At 47.5% G+C, this 17,189-nt stretch overlaps 1 protein-coding gene across 4 annotated transcripts in view; it reads right to left on the reverse strand.

Moving 5' to 3' along the window:
• Window positions 1-17,189, reverse strand: part of DENND5A (DENN domain containing 5A) — a 111,193-nt gene that overhangs the window by 44,625 nt on the left and 49,379 nt on the right. For all 4 annotated transcript variants that reach the window (XM_029060536.1, XM_029060534.1, XM_029060535.1 and 1 more), the window contains one exon: window positions 13,348-13,535. In XM_029060536.1, coding sequence (XP_028916369.1) covers window positions 13,348-13,535 — 188 coding nt within the window. The remainder of the gene's footprint in view (window positions 1-13,347; window positions 13,536-17,189) is intronic.

Here is a 17,189-nt window from a genome sequence, read left to right on the forward strand (position 1 = left end):
GCAGGGTTTGGGTGGGAAGATAAGGAGTACTGTTTTGGACTTGTCAAGTTTGAGGTATTGGAGGGACATCCAAGTACAGATGTCCTGAAGGCAGGAGGAAATGCGAGACTGTAGAGAGATATCAGATGTAGATTTGAGATAGAGATGGCAGTTGAGACCATGAAAGCAAATGAGTTATCCAAGGGAGTGGGGGTAGATGGAGAATAAAAGGGCACCCCTAATTGAGACTTGAGCGACTCCCACAGTTAAGAGGGTGGGAGGCAGAGGAGAAGCACAAGAAAGAGACTAAGAATGAAAAGCCAGAGAGATAAGGAGGAGAACCAGGAGATGACAGTGTCAATGAAGCCAAGGTTAGATAATGCTTCCATGAGAAACGGGTGGTCCACAGTGTCAAAGGTATCTGAGGGGTCGAGGAGGATTAGGATGACTAGTGTCTCAAGCATAATGGAACCGTAAGGAAGAGAAAACTCAAACGCAAGGTGCAGAAGACTCAGTCTTTTAAACACACACGCATACACACAAACACCCTTACACCCATTTCCTTCTTTAAAATTTCTCTCAGAAAAGCTTCCCGGCCCATGTTCTCTACGCATGTGAATCACAACGTGGCCAGGGTATGCTCTACTTGAAAAACAAAGCCCCCCAAAAATCTAAAGATGAAAACCCAAATCACCGGGACAAGAGAGGGTAATTCCGCTTCTCAAACAGAAATCCCCTGAGCAGTGCCGAGCCAGATGCAAAAATCTACAGTTCCAGGAAGGTCCTGAACCGAACAAACGCTGATGCTCCACCTTCCCCACAACAAACCTCTAGGTGGAAATGAGAATGTGACATCTTTCTGCTCCTCTCAGATGTAGTGAACCCCGAGAATTCCTGTAAACTGGAAGTGATTTCGTGTTTTTGGGCTCCTGCACTTCATTTTTTTTTTTATGGTATTTGTTAAGTGTTCATTATGTGACAAACACTGTTCTAAGTACTGGGTTAGATACAATATAATCAGGTTGGACACTCACATACTGATTCACATCGGGCTCCCGGTATAAGTCAGACAACAGGAGAACTGAGGCACAGAGAAGTTAAGTGACTTGCCCAAGGTCAAAGAGCAAGCTTTTGGCAAAGTCAGGATTAGACGTGACTCCCAAGTCCCAGCTCTTTCCACTGGGCCATACTGCATGTGTTTCTTTTGGGGTGCACCAGAAGAGGGGGGCAATTCATATTTCCCTACCAAACCAAACCACGTGGCTGGTCCTCCCCTCAGATGCTTCTCACCCATGACCCCTTGTAAGTTTCCAGCCAGGAAGTTCAGTTAGAACAACAACAAAAAAAAACCAAAAGCAAAAATGCAGGTCTGTGTGGCTGCAACTGAACTAAGCAGAAATTACAGCCACAAAAGGAAGCCTGGGCTTGAGAACCCCAAGACAACCAGGGGCCACGGGCCCCTGGGGGTTCCCGGAGAGTCCAAACCGTGAGACTGGAGACCGGGGGCTTCTGGGAAAAATTCGTTAGGTCACTGTTTCCCCAGGAGGATCCTTGGGGGCTCCTGGCAACTCTCCAGGGGTCACGTGGATAGAGGAGGAAGGGGGAGGGGAGGGTGTGGAATTAGACCTAGAGGCCATGGAATTAGCTCTGGCTCCTGAGTCATCCCCAAGGCTCAAGGGAACGTGTCTGTTTATTGTACTCTCCCAAGCACTTAGTACAGTGCTCTGCACACAGTAAGCACTCAATACATACAATTGAATGAATACTAATAAGAGTAATGGTACCTGTGAAGAGCTTACTATGTGTCAAGCACTGTTCTACGCACTGGTGTGCATCAAGTTAATCAAGTTGGACGCAGTCCTTTTTCCACATGGGGATCACACTCTAATCCCCATTTTACAGATGAGGTAACTGAGGCAACAGAGAAGTGAATGACTTGCCCAAGGACACACAGCAGACATGTGGCAGAACTGGGATTAGAACCCAGCCACATGATCGATCCACTCAGCCATGCTGCTTCTAATCCTTTGGGGACCAGTGGCCATCAAGTACAGCACTTAAATACTGGTCACTCTCTACCTAAAATCAAATGATCCTTTACTATGGACTGACAGGGCAGGGAGAGTGGGTGGAAAGGGGGCTTCTGCTATTTGCAAACTGGAATCAGGAGGATGGGGAAAGTGGCCATGGGATGAGAGGGCAAGGCCCTGTGCTCTCCTAAGCACTTAGTAATAATTAGGGTATTTGTTAAAGCGCTTACTCTGTGCCAGGCACTATACTAAGCGCTGGGGCAGATCAAGTTAATCAGGTTGGACACAGTCCCTGTCCCTTATGGGGCTCACAGTCTCAATCCCCATTTTACAGATGAGGAAACTGAGGCTGAGAGGAAGTGAAATGACTTGCCCAAGATCATACAGAGACACATGGCAGGGCCGGAATTAGAACCCATGACCTTCTGACTCTCAGGCCCGTGCTCTATCCACTTTGCAGCTTCTGTAACACTGCTCTGCACACAGTAAGTGCTCACCAGTGATGATGTTTTCTTATGCTTTCTTCAAGCACTTACTGTGTGACAGGCACTGTACTAAGCACTGGAGTTGATACAAGCTAAGCAGGTTGGACACAGTTCATGTGTCCCATAATGGGGTCACGGTCTTAATTCCAATTTTACAGATGAGGGAACCGAGGCACAGAGAAGTGAAATGACCTGCCTGAGGTCACACAGCAGACTCACAGCAGGGCTGGAATTAGAACCCATGACCTTCTGACTCTCAGGCCCGTGCTCTATGCAAGTCTGAGTACCAAACTTCCTGCCCTTTCAAGAACCAGTTAAATTCTAATTTTCCTTCTCTGGCACTGGCAGAGAATTCCCTTGAATTCCCTTCACTGGCAGGGAATGTGTCTACCAACTCTGTTCTATTTTACTCTCCCAAGGGTTTAATCCAGTGCTCTTCACACAGTAAGCACTCAGTAAATACCATTAAATGATTGATTGATTCCCCTCCCTATATCTTTGCATTCATTTTGTTTTCTAACCCTTCCTGTCTTCCCATACAATCCATCCTCACCCTCAATCAGGTTCTTTTCCTTTAAGATTCTTCCCTTGAAGAACTTTACCCTTCCCAACTGTCCTTGCTTCCTTCCTTCCTTCCTTCCTTATCAGAGGAGAGTTTTCATGACCTTCACGGGGGCAATAAGGGTAATCCGTGGGCTCATCTTGGAGAAATGACCTTCTATTGGACAAAGCTTTGGGCTGGGAGTTAGAAGAGCTGGGTTCTGGTTTTAGTTTTACCACTTGCCCTGGGCAAATGCACCTCACCAATCAGAGTTTCAGTTTCCTCATCTGCCCTCTACCTATCTCACAGAGATCTGGCTAGGAGAAACTAGACAACCCAAAAGGGTTTCAAGTCCATGAGCAGAAAGGCACTTAGGTAAATTCCATGTGGTATTATCATTATCTGCTGGTATTTCCAGTGACGAGAATTTCCCCTCCGCCTTTCTTAAGCTCTTAATGCCTATGATATTCTGATATTTGCCAGAGATGATTGCAGACATTCCTGCAGCTCTGACTGTTGGTTTCGGGCATTAAAAAATGAGAACAAGGAGTTGGCCTGAGAATTTCAGATCCTTTTATACAGGTTCGGCTCACTGCCAGCTCAACCCAACTCAAAATCCATTTAAATTACACATCTTAAAACTCAAAGTAATCTTTGTTTACATGCTTATAAGACACCTGCACCTATACTACCCTCTCTCTGACCATAACCTTCTCACCTGCCTCATCTCTCACACTCCCTCCCCCTGCAAATCTTCGCTACTGCCCCACAGAGACCTCCGCTCTCTCGATCCCATCCGTCTTTCCAATAGCATCTCGCCTCACCTTGCCGCCCTGTCCTCTCTTCCCACTCTCGACGAGCGGGTCTCCGCTCTCAACTCCACCCTCTCTACTCATCTCGACTCTCTCGCCCCCCTTTCCCTCCGCCGCTCTCGCTCCACTAACCCACAGCCCCGGATCACCTCCTCCGTCCGCCTCCTACGCTCCTATGCTCGAGCTGCTGAGCGCTGCTGGCGAAAGTCCAAGCACCAAGCCGACCTCACACACTTCAAATTTATCCTTTCCTGCCTTAACTCTGCCCTCTCCTCCGCCAGGCAAAGCTTCTTCTCCTCCCTCATCGACACCCATGCCCGTCACCCCCGCTGATTGTTCCGGACCTTTAACTCTCTCCTTAGGCCCCCTGTTCCTCCCCCTCCCCCATCTCTCACCCCCAATGATCTGGCCACCTATTTCCTCACGAAAATCAACACGATCAGGTGTGAGCTCCCCAAAGTCACCCCTCCGCCTCTCCCCTCACCCCCAACAACCCCCTCCCCTACTTTCCCATCCTTCCCTGCAGTATCCTCAGAGGAGATCTCCTCCCTCCTCGCAAGTGCCAGCCCCTCCACCTGCGCCTCGGACCCCATTCCCTCTCACCTTCTTAAAACCATCGCCCCTGCCCTCCTCTCTTCCTTAACTTCTATTTTTAACCACTCAATCTCCAAGGGCTCCTTCCCCTCTGCCTTCAAACATGCCCACGTCTCCCCCATCCTAAAAAAACCCGCTCTTGACCCCACTTCCCCCTCCAGTTATCGTCCTATCTCCCTACTACCCTTCCTTTCCAAAATCCTAGAACGAGTCGTCTACAACCGATGCTTAGAATTCCTTAACTCCCATTCTCTCCTAGACCCCCTCCAATCTGGCTTCCGTCCCCTCCACTCTACCGAGACTGCTCTCTCTAAGGTCACCCATGACCTCCTTCTTGCCAAATCCAATGGCTCCTACTCCATTCTGATCCTCCTTGACCTCTCTGCTGCCTTTGACACTGTCGACCATCCCCTCCTCCTCCATACCTTATCTCACCTTGGCTTCACGGACTCTGTCCTCTCCTGGTTCTCCTCTTACCTCTCTGGCCGATCATTCTCGGTCTCCTACGCTGGAGCCTCCTCCCCCTCCCATCCTTTAACTGTTGGAGTTCCTCAAGGGTCAGTTCTTGGCCCTCTTCTGTTCTCCATTTACACTCACTCCCTCGGTGAACTCATCCGCTCTCACGGCTTTGACTACCATCTCTACGCAGATGACACGCAGATCTACATCTCCGCCCCTGTCCTCTCCCCCTCCCTTCAGGCTCGCATCTCCTCCTGCCTCCGGGACGTCTCCACCTGGATGTCGGCCCGCCACCTAAAACTCAACATGAGCAAGACTGAGCTCCTCATCTTCCCTCCCAAACCCGGTCCGCTCCCAGACTTCTCTATCACCGTGGATGGCACGACCATCCTTCCCGTCCCGCAGGCCCGCAATCTCGGTGTCATCCTTGACTCGTCCCTCTCGTTCACCCCACACATCCTATCCGTTACCGAGACCTGCCGGTTTCACCTCTACAATATCGCCAAGATCCGCCCTTTTCTCTCCACCCAAACGGCTACCTTACTATTACGGGCTCTCGTTATATCCCGGCTAGACTACTGTGTCAGCCTTCTCTCTGACCTCCCTTCCTCCTCTCTCGCCCCGCTCCGGTCTATTCTTCACTCTGCTGCCCGGCTCATCTTCCTGCAGAAACGATCTGGGCATGTCACTCCCCTTCTTAAACAACTCCAGTGGTTGCCTATCGACCTCCGCTCCAAACAAAAACTCCTCACTCTGGGCTTCGAGGCTCTCCATCACCTTGCCCCTTCCTACCTCTCCTCCCTTCTCTCTTTCTACCGCCCACCCCGCACGCTCCGCTCCTCTGCCGCCCACTTCCTCACCGTCCCTCGGTCTCGCCCATCCCGCCGTCGACCCCTGGGTCACGTCCTCCCGCGGTCCTGGAACGCCCTCCCTCCTCACCTCCGCCAAACTGATTCTCTTTCCCTCTTCAAAACCTTACTTAAAAATCACCTCCTCCAAGAGGCCTTCCCAGACTGAGCTCCTCTTCCCCCTCTACTCCCTCTGCCATCCCCCCTTTACCTCTCCGCAGCTAAAGCCTCATTTTCCCCTTTTCCCTCTGCTCCTCCACCTCTCCCTTCCCATCCCCACAGCACCGTACTCGTCCGCTCAACTGTATATATTTTCGTTACCCTATTTATTTTGTTAATGAATTGTACATCGCCTCGATTCTATTTAGTTGCCATTGTTTTTACGAGATGTTCTTCCCCTTGACGCTGTTTAGTGCCATTGTTCTTGTCTGTCCGTCTCCCCCGATTAGACTGTAAGCCCGTCAAACGGCAGGGACTGTCTCTATCTGTTGCCGACTTGTTCATCCCAAGCGCTTAGTACAGTGCTCTGCACATAGTAAGCGCTCAATAAATACTATTGAATGAAATTGAATGAATACTAGAGTTTCCCCTCCCAGAGGGCTTAAAAAACTTGACACACTGAATTGAACCCTCTAAATCACAGAATTTAACCTCTGCCACTTTCAGAGGCAGCAGCACCCTTGAATATCCAGAAAACTCTTGAAATCGTGCAGGATGATGACCATCCTAATTTTCCTCTTCAGAGCACCCCGCCCCCCCCCTTTTTTTTTAAGTGCTTATTATGTGCCAGGCACTGTACTAAGTGCTGGGATACATACAAGCCAATCAGATTGGAAACGGTCCCTGTCTCACATGGGCTCACAATCTAGATCCTCGCTTTACAGTGGAGGTAACTGAGGCACAGAGAAATGAAGTGATTTGCCAAAGGTCACAGAGAAGACAAAGGGCAGAGCTAGGATTAGAACCCAGGTCCTCTGACTCCCGTGCCCAAACTCTATGGTCACACCACCTCATCAGCGTGGCTCAGTGGAAAGAGCCCGGGCTTGGGAGTCAGAGGTCATGGGTTCTAATCCTGGCTCTGCCGCTCGCCAGCTGTGTGACTTTGGGCAAGTCACTTCAATTTTCTGTGCCTCAGTTCCCTCATCTGTAAAATGGGGATTAAAACTGTGAGCCCCACATGGGACAACCTGATCACCTTGTATCCCCCCAGCACTTAGAACAGTGCTTTGCACATAGTAAGGGCTTAACACATATCACCATTATTATTATCCCATAATCCAATCCAAATTAATGTTCTAATGGAGCATCTTGTCTTCTGTCTAATCAGGCTGGAGCACAACTAAAACAGATTTCTCGGTCTGAACTGTTACCCACTCTGAAACACACAAGGCAATCAGCTGTCCTTCAGCTTTGATTTATCATTTACAATAATGATCGCAGAAGGGAAAAAGAATTCATTTCTCCAAAGAGAAAGACACAAAGCAGCTAAAAATAAACCACATTCACATCACAACCATGAGCTGGCTTCTCTCCAACTGCACTGAGCCAAATTTAGAACAACTTTAAAGCATTTCATAAAACACAGACACATACAGCCAACGTCTCTGGAGCCGGGCAGCTGGAGGGGAGAGACAGACGTGTGGAAGGAATTGGTTTGGTGATATACCCAGCATGTGGTCCAAAAATTAGAGGGAAGTTCTTACCCAGGGACTCCTGGGACAATTCTGTAGGGAGGTGGAAGCTAGAGAATGGAATGAAGATGGGAAAGGAGAAGAGGGGTTTGTTATCATTCAGCAAATGACAGTGGATCCCAAGGATCCTGAAAAAATTCACACAATCACCTCCTTTCTGGAAACAGCTTGGTCTTCAAGCTGAGGTTTCTGGGGGTAGGTATCCTCTTCCCTTTCCCCCAAGTGCAGACACAGCCCCCCAAGATATAATAAAATTAATAATAATAATTGTACTATTTGATAAACATTGTTGTGGGTCGGGGCACTGTACTAAGCATTGGGGTAGATAAAAGATAATCAGGTCCCACATGGGGCTCTCCGTCTCAGTAAGAGAGAGAATAAGCATTGAATCCCCATTCTGCAGATGAAGGAATTGAAGCACAGAGAAGGGAAGTGACTTGCCCAAGGTCACACAGCAGACAAGTGGCAGGGCCAGGATTTGAACCTCTGACTCCCAGGCCAGTGCTTTTTCCACGGAGCCATTCTCTTTCAGAATGAAGTGTCTGGGCCTCACCTTTGGATAGAGCACAGGCCTGGGAGTCAGAAGAACCTGGGCTCTAATCCCAGCTTCCCCCACTGGTCTGATGGGTGACCTTGGGCAAGTCACTTCACTTCTCTTGGCCTTGGTTTCCTCATCTGTAAAATGGGGATTAAGACTGTGAGCCCAATGTGGGACAGGAACTGTATCCAACCTGTATCTCCCCCAGCATTTAATACAGTGTCTGGCACATAGTAAGCACTGAACAAATGCCACAATTATGATTATTATTAGACTCTCCAAGCTAGGTGGGGAATTGCTGAAGAAGGGAACTGCAGGAGGCAAGTGAGTGGTAAAGGCCATGAGTAGTTATCCAAACTCTTCTGTTCCCGCTCATTAGTGGGGAATGGGCTGGGGGGGGGGGCAGTCACAGGCCCAGAGCAGTGGGGCTCAACTCTGCTTTGCCTTCGTTCCTCCAGGAGCTCCTGCTAGTCACAAATCTCCCACATAATACTAGTAATTACGGTATTTGTAAAGTGCTTACTATGTGCCAGGTACTGTTCTAAGCACTGGGGTAGATACAAGGTAATCAGGTTGTCCCATGTGGGGCTCACAGTCTTAATCCCCATTTTACAGAAGAGGTAACTGAGGCATAAAGATGTGAAGTGACCTGCCCAAGGTCACGCAGCAGACAAATGACGGAGCCGGAATTAGAACCCACGTCCTCTGACTCCGAAGCCCGTGTTCTTGCCACTAGGATATCTGAGTCCCCTTCCACAGTAAAAACCTCTTCCCAGTTTGCTGCTCTTTGGCCAAGCTACGGTTTGCTTGGTTTGCAAAATTTCTCTGAAATGTCCCCCAAGTGGCTGTCCCACATAAAGAATAGGCATGAGGGAAGGGAAGAAAAGGCCCAGAAAAGGGTGGATCCAGTCAGCTGTTGGCAATCCCTACCCCATAAGGGGCCGCATATCCTGCCTCCAAAACTTAGACAATCACCTCAAGGGAAAACAACAGGACAAGGGGCTTCGCTCAAAAGCAGGCCTGCTTCAGGGCCTGCTCTAGGTCCAGCTGAGCTCATGCTCTGTTGCTGTCAAAAGGAACAAAGGGCTTTTGAGCACAGCTTGTGCCAACAGAGGCGAACTCTGCAGAATTCTGATGGAGAGGGGGCGGGGGGCATCTCCCCTTAACTCCCGGGGAATCAATCAGTGGTATTTATTGAGCACTTCCTGTGTAGAAAGAGTACATGGGAGAGTACAACATAACAATATAACAAAGTCAGTAGACAGATTCCCTGCCCACAACAAGCAACCCCCTGCTGCGGTATTAGCTGTCGTGGTATTAGTCGCCACATCAACTAATTGTGGGTATTACCATCCACATTTAGCTAATTGTGGACAGGGAATTTGTGTCTACCATCTCTCCCAGTTGCTTAGAACAGTGCTCTACACACAGTTAGCACTCAATAAATGCCAATGATTGAGTGATTGATTCCGGCCTCCACGTACCCCACTTGCTCATCTTAAGAGGCTCTTCTCGCCTCTCTTCAGGCAGAGAATAGCTTTTAAAATGAGTGGAGTCTGTGCCTCACCCTGGCCCAGTGTAGAATGGCAACTACCTAGAGTTACAAGCCCCAGGCTGGACAAGAACTTGGCTTAGGAGCTTCAAAAGTATCTTTAGAAGCAATGTGGCCTGGTGGAAAAAACACAGGCCTGCGAGTCAGAAGACCTGGGTTCTAATCCCAGCTTTGCCCCTTGCTTGCTGTGTGACCTCAGTTACTGAACTCCTCTGTCAATCAGTCATATTTATTGAACATTACTCTGTGTACAGCACTGTTCTAAGCACTTGGGAGAGATCATATAACATAGTCAGTAGACATGTTCCTTTCCCACCATGAGCTTACGGTCTTGTTTCCTCTTCTGTACAATGGGGAGTCAATACCTGCTCAACCTCCTTCTACAATCAATTGTATTTATTGAGTGCTTACTGTGTGCAAAGCACTGTACAAAGCACTTGGGAGAGTACAATATAAGAGTTGGAAGATATGCCCCCTGCCCACAAGGAGCTTACAGTCTAGAGGTGGAGACAGATGTTAATATAAACTATGAATACGTACATGAGTGCTCTGGGGCTGAGGGTGAGGGGCCGAGAAGCAGTGTGGCTTAATGGAAAGAGCATTGGCTTGGGAGTCAGAGGACATGGGCTCTAATCCTGCCTCCGCCACCTGTCTGCTGTGACCTTGGGCAAGTCACTTAACTTCTCTGTGCCTCAGTTACCTTATCTGTAAAATGGGAATTAAAAGTGTGAGCTCCACGTGGGACAACATGATTACCCTATATCTACCCCAGTGCTTAGAACAGTGCTTGGTACATAGTAAGCACTTAAATACCATTATTATTAATAATTATTAATATTGCTATTAATTATTATTATAGTAAGAGCTTACCAAATACCACAATTATCATTATCCAGTGCTTAGAACGGTGCTTGGCACAGAGTAAGCGCTTAACAAATACCATCATTATTAAAGAGAGATTAGAAATGACCTCTCCCTGGAAGCTGGAGAGAAACTGAATGTGTGGGTGAAGATAAGAAACCAGGAGTTCTAACTCCCAGCCCGGGGCCTCATCCCGAGGCTGGGTCGAGCACACTAAGTCTATTCCCCTACACTAGACATCTCTGGCCTTCTTGTTTTAAACACTGACAGTGCCCATTCTTTATGATCTTGTTTCAGATTTATCAACCCAGAGAATCATGAGGGGAAAGATCCTGCAGATTTTTAGCAATTCCTCTTGTCTCCAGCCCTGTCTCTTTCCACTTACTGCCTTTTTTTTTAATGCACTTTGTTAAGCACTTACTCTGTGCCAGGCAATGAACTAGCACTAGGATAGGTTTACTCTGTGCCAGGCAATGAACTAGCACTAGGATAGGTACAAGGTAATCAGGTTGGTCCCAGCCCATCTCCCTCAGGGGCTCATAGTCGTAATCCCCATTTTATTTATGAATTAACTGAGGCACAGAGAAGTGAAGTGCCTTGCCCAAAGTCACATAGCTGATAAGTGGAAGAGATAAGATTAGAACCCAGATCCTTTGACTCTCAGGTCTGTAATCTTTCCATTAGGTCATGCAGCCTCTCATGCGGCTACCACCTAAAAGAAAAGACTGGTTTGTGTATGTCCCTGGGGTAGGACACAGTATTTTCTCTTTCTTTTTCTGCACAGGCACATACACACACAAAAAAAAAAAAAAAAACAACCCCACACAGTGCCCAATCTGTATCTCCCCATTCCTCCCCTCTGGATTCATTCCACTCTCCCCACCCCACAAGACAGAAAGAGCTATGGATCCAAAGAAGGAAAGGGGAGGAGAGAAAGAGGACTTGCACAGGAAGACATTTTTGCTATCTAAATCGGAAGGGAATGAAAAGAAAGCCCAGAGATGCATTTCTCTGCAATTAAGGCCTCACACGTGTGGTCTAATTATCAGGGAGGCTCATCAAGAATGCTGACTACATTAACTGCTACCCAGATCAGAGAACTCAGCCAAGCAGTGCACGCTGAATGTTTTCCTCTTTGTGAATTTTCAGTGCTCTGCATAACAAGGAAAGTGAAACAAATTCTGATTTCTTAGGAGAGGGAAGAAGGGCATCCCAAAATAGTAATCACAATAACTATTATGGTCCTATGGTCCTTGTTAAGAGCTTACTATGCGTCGATGACCGTACTAAACGCTGAGCTATATACAAAATAATCAGATTGGACAAAGTTCCTGTCCCACATGGGGCTCACAGACTAAAGGGAAGAGAGTTAAAGCAAGAATCAACTCTGACAGACCAGTGACTCTTCTCAAGAGGGGAAAGAGGAGGAATAAAAAGAGAGCAAACTAGAAACTCCAAGAGTTTCCTCCTCAAACCATCAGTCTAAGACAAACCAAAATTGGGTGACAGAACTGTTAAGGAAACCTAGGAAAATGACAAGGAACCCTTATTTGGACACACAAAAACAAGATCATAAAAATGGAGGAAGGCTGAAAATGTGGAAAGCAGTCAAGAGAGAAGTGACATGGGAAGAGTACAGTACTGAAAAATAGGAAGCCTGGGTTCTGGGTTCTAATCCCAATTCCGCCACTTCTTTGCTATGGTGGGTGACTCTGGGGCAAGTCCCTTTACTTCTCTGGGCCTCAGTTTCCTCATCTGTAAAATGAGGATTTCTTCCTGTTGTCCCTTCCACTTAGACTGAGAAGTCCTGGGAGGAAGAGAGACTGTGTCTGATCTGATTGCACTGCATCGACCCAATTTAGCATAGTGCTTGATTCATAGTAAGAGCTTAGCAAATGCCACTGTTATCATTATTAACCCTTCATTCAGTGGTATTGAGTACTTACTATGTGCAGAGCACTGTACTAAGTGCTTGGGAGAGTATAATACAACAGAATTAGCAGATACGTTCCTTGCCCACTACTAGCTTACACTTTAGGGGACTACTAGCCTTCATTACTCCTCCGCCTGATATTAGGGTGATAGTCAATCAATCAATCAAATTTATTGAGCACTGTCTGCAGAGCATCATACTAAACATTTGGGAGTGTACATTATAACAGAGTTGGTAGACACAATCCCTAGTAAACCCACTCCAGAAGGGCTTAATCCCTCCAGGTTTCTGCCAATTAATCAAGTGTTTATTGAGTGCTGTGTGCAGACCACTGTACTGAGCTCACTGTGGGCAGGGAACACATCCGCCAACTCTGCTGTATTGTACTCCCCCCAAGTACTTAGTACAGTGCTCTGCACAATAAGCAGTCAATAAATGCCACTGATGATGATGCACTAAGTCCCTTCTAGACTGTGAGCCCGTTGTGGGCAGGAATTGTCTCTGTTGCTGAACTGTACTTTCCAAGTGCTTAGTAGAGTGCTCTGCACACAGTAAGCATTAAATAAATATGACTGAATGAACAAGTGAATGAAAGAATGAACTAAGCAGTTCAGAAAGTACAACAGAGTAGATCGACGGGTTCCCTGCCTTCGAGGAGTTTACAGTCTAAAGGGGGAGCTTAGAGGTGTCGTGGATAGAGCACAGGTCTGGGAGTCCAAAGGTCACGGGTTCTAATCCTAGTTCCGCCACTTGTCTGCTGTGTAACCCTAGGCAAGTCACTTCACTTCACTGGGCCTCAGTTAGCTCAGCTGTAAAATGGGGACTGAGACTGTTAGTCCCAGGTGGGACAGGGACTGTGTCCAATCCTATTTGCTTGTATCCACCCCAGCTCTTGGTACAGTGCCTGGCACAGAGTATACGCTTAACAAATATGACAGTAATAATAATAGTTATTATTATTATTATCTGCAGGGAGGCTTCAATGAGGAGAGCAACTAGTCTTGAATCCACTCATAACTCTCACCTCCTGAGGCAGTTCCAGCTTGGACCGGTCATCCAGGCCATTGGAGTGCAGGCCCATCAGGTAGGGGACGGGAGCGTCTAAGAAGTGCAGAAGCGAGGCCGGGAGGATTGGCACATAGACGTGCTGCCACTGGAAGGGAAACATGAGGGCCGTGATCGTCTCCGCCACTGTCATCAGCCTCTGGTAATCTAAACCGAAACACACACACACAGATAAAAGTCAGAAAAAAAAAAAGAAAAAAAGAGCTCAATCTAGAGCTGGGGAGTTAAACATCTCCAGCGTGGCCTAGTGCATAAAGCACGGGCCTGGGAGTCGGAAGGGCCTGGGTTCTAATCCAAGCTCTGCCACTTGTCTGCTGTGGGTAAGTCACTTCACTTTTCTGTGCCTCAGTTAACTCATCTGTAAAATGGGGATTAAGACTGTGAGCCCAGTGTGGGACAGGGACGGTGTCCAGCCTGGTATCTACTCCAGTGCTCAGTTTAGTGTCTGGCATATAGTAAGCACTTAACAAATACCACAGTTATTATTATTACTACTATACGTGTCTACGGTCTGATATCTATGGTCAGATACACCTCTAGATTGTAAGCTTGTTGTGAGCAGGAAATGTGTCTGTTTCTTTTTGTATTGGACTTTCCCAAGTGCTTAGTACAGTGCTCTGCACACAGTAAGCAGCCAATAAATATGACTGAATGAAGATACCCCAAAGGAATATTTAATAAGCACCCATCCAGAGCAGTTCACAGCCTGGAACTCCCTCTCTTTTTTTCTTTAATATTTGTTAGTGTTTACAATGTGCCAGGCTCTATACTAAGCCCTGGGGTAGATATAAGCTAATCAGGTTGGACACAGTCCGTATCCCACATGCGGCTCCCAGTCACAATCTCCGTTTTACAGATGAAGCAATTAAGGACACAGAGAAGTGAAGTGGCTTGCCAAGAAGGTCACACAGCAGAGAAGTGGCAGACCCGAAATTAGATCCCAGGTCCTCTGACGCCAAGGCTTGTACTTCTGTTGTACTTTCCAAAGTGATTAAAACAGTTCATCGTCCTCAGAAGGTGCTCAAAAAAACATTATGACTCTTCCGACTTCCACCATCATCACTATTACTTCGCCACCTCCTCCTCCTATCACTATTTCACTACCGGAACTCCGCTTAGAGCTCTGCACAAGCACCAAATCTCAAACCACTCAATCCCACCTAAGTGGAAAGAGCCCTACCTCCAATACAGGTATGAGCTGGATGGGCAGGGGGCTCAGGTATCACTGCAGGAGGGTGCTAACATGCACGTGCAGGGAGTTGGTACACATATTCATTCATTCATTAGTATTTACTGAGTGCTTTCTATGTGCAGAGCACCATACTAAGCGCTTGGAATGTACAATTCAGCAACAGATAGAGACAGTCCCTGCCCAGTGACGGCAAATGAAAGGAAGCATGGTGTACTGGATAGAACACAGGCCTGGGAGTCAGAAGGTCATGGGCTTTAATCCCGGCTCCACTACTTGTGGGACCTTGGACAAGTCATTTAACTTCTCGGTGTCTCAGTTACATCATCTGTAAAATGGGGATTAACAACAATAATAATAATAATGGTATTTGTTAAGCGCTTACTAGGTTCTAAGCACTGTTCTAAGTGCTGGGGTAGATACAAGGTAATCAGGTTGTCCCACGTGGGGTTCACGGTCTTAATCCCCATTTTACAGATGAGGTAATTGAGGCAGAGAGCAGTTAAGTGATTCACCCAAGCAGATAGCAGCCAAGTAGAGGAGGTGGGATTAGAACCCACATTCTTTGACTCCCAAGCCTATGCTTTTGCCATTAGGCCATACTGCTTCTCAAAATCAGGTTGGATACAGTCCCTGTCCCACATGGGGCTCACAGTCTCAATCCCCATTTTACAGATGAGGTAACTGGGGCCCAAGGTCACCCAACAGTCAAGTGGCAGAGCCAGGATTAGAACCAATGACCTTCTGTCTACCAGGCCTATGCTCTATCCATTAAGCCATGCTGCTTATCATTTTAAGACTGTGAGCCCCATATGGGACTAGGACCATGACCAACCCAATCTACTTATATCCACCCCAGTGCTTAGTACAGTGCCTAGCAAGTAGTAAGTGCTTAACAAATACTACTATTATTATTGGTCCCCACCATGGGCTGGGAGTTGTAGTCCAGAGACCAACACATATTCACCAATTCCCTGCACATGCATGGCAGTATCGTACCACTGTGCAGTAGCCCTGACAACCAAATCAGGGTGTGGGTGTCTAATGAAGTGGGGGATGGGGGAGAACAGTGGGGTCAGGTCTTGGAAATAGCAGAGGCATCCTGGACCACCTGAACCCACCTAGATTTGGGAGATGGAAAGGAGACCAGACTGTGGGTTGGATAGACTCAAAATGCTCTGGGCAGGCACAGTCCATGCTGGGCATGAACTAATGGGATGAGGAACAACTGACCACATTCCATCAGGGGAAAAAAAAAATCTATGGATAGTAGCAAACCTCAAACGGAAAAATACACACACACACAAACACACATACACACATCTCCCTCTCTCTTCTCCAGGTGTTGAAAAACAAAGAAACCCAAATTGGCCAGAGAGACCATAAAAAGGAAGAAAGGTAATAATAATAATAACAGCATTTGTTAAGCCCTTCCTATGTGCCAAGCACTATTCTAAGCACTGGGGTAAATACAAGGTTTATCAGGTTGTACATAGTCCCTATCCCACCTGGGGGTTAGAGTCTTAATCCCCATTTTAGAGATGAGGTAACTGAGGCAACAGAGAAGTGAAGTGATTTGTCCAAGGTCACGCAGCAGACAAGCGGTGGAACTGGAATTAGAACCCAGGTCCTTCTGACTCCCAGGACTGTGTTTTATCCACTAAGCCACACTGCTTACAAGATAAGGAACTTGGGAAATAGGCAATTTTGGTTTTCCTAAAACCTAAAACCAAAATTGGGGAAAGAGAAGGAAGGAGGTGGCCCAGAAAGCTAGGCAAATCCCTTTCCCAGTAGGAACGCATAACGACCGGGGTGAGAAACAATAACCGTCCTGCAACTCGCTGAGAAAGTGGAGAAGACAGGTAAGCTCGGCTTCAGTCAGAAGAGAATCAACTCCAAAATCGATTTTGATTCCACCAGCTACATCAATCAATCGATGGTATTTCCACATGGAGCTGAGACAGGGATCTCACTACACTGATGTCCTGCCTGGTGGCTCTTTGGCAGGGGAAGAGCTCTGTTGTCTTCCACTCTCAACCCAATTTCTCCAACTTCCCAGGGTTCTCAGTTCTAGGTGTGGACAGGAGAAGAGAGGAGAAAAGCCCAGCTCTGAAAACCCACACTCAGCTAATATGGTGTAGTGGATAGTGGACAGGCCTAGGAGTCAGAAGGTCATGGGTTCTGATCCCGGCTCAGCCACTTGTCTGCTGGGGGACCTTGGGCAAGTTCCTTCACTTCTCTGGGTCTCGGTTACCTCATCTGTAAATTGGGGATTAAGGCTATGAGATCCACCTGGGATAGGGACTGCGCCTAACCTGATTTGCTTGTATTCACCCCAGTGCTTAGTACAGTGCCTGGCTTAGCAAATGCCACACTTATTATTTCTTCAAAAATGCACCATCAAAACACAATGCTGAAAAGTTGCTCAGCCTAAAGGAAAGAGCAGGGGCCTGGGAGTCAGAGGACTTGCATTCTGACCCTGTGTCGGCCACTTGCCTGCTGTGTGACCTTGGGAAAGTCACTTCTGTGCTTCAGTTTATTCATCTGTAAAATGGGGATTCAATACCTGTTCTCCTTCCTACTTAGACTGGGGGCCCCAAGTGGGACAGGGA

Source organism: Ornithorhynchus anatinus, chromosome 3 (genome assembly GCF_004115215.2).
Source record: "Ornithorhynchus anatinus isolate Pmale09 chromosome 3, mOrnAna1.pri.v4, whole genome shotgun sequence".
In the NCBI taxonomy this organism is placed as follows: Eukaryota; Metazoa; Chordata; class Mammalia; order Monotremata; family Ornithorhynchidae; genus Ornithorhynchus; species Ornithorhynchus anatinus.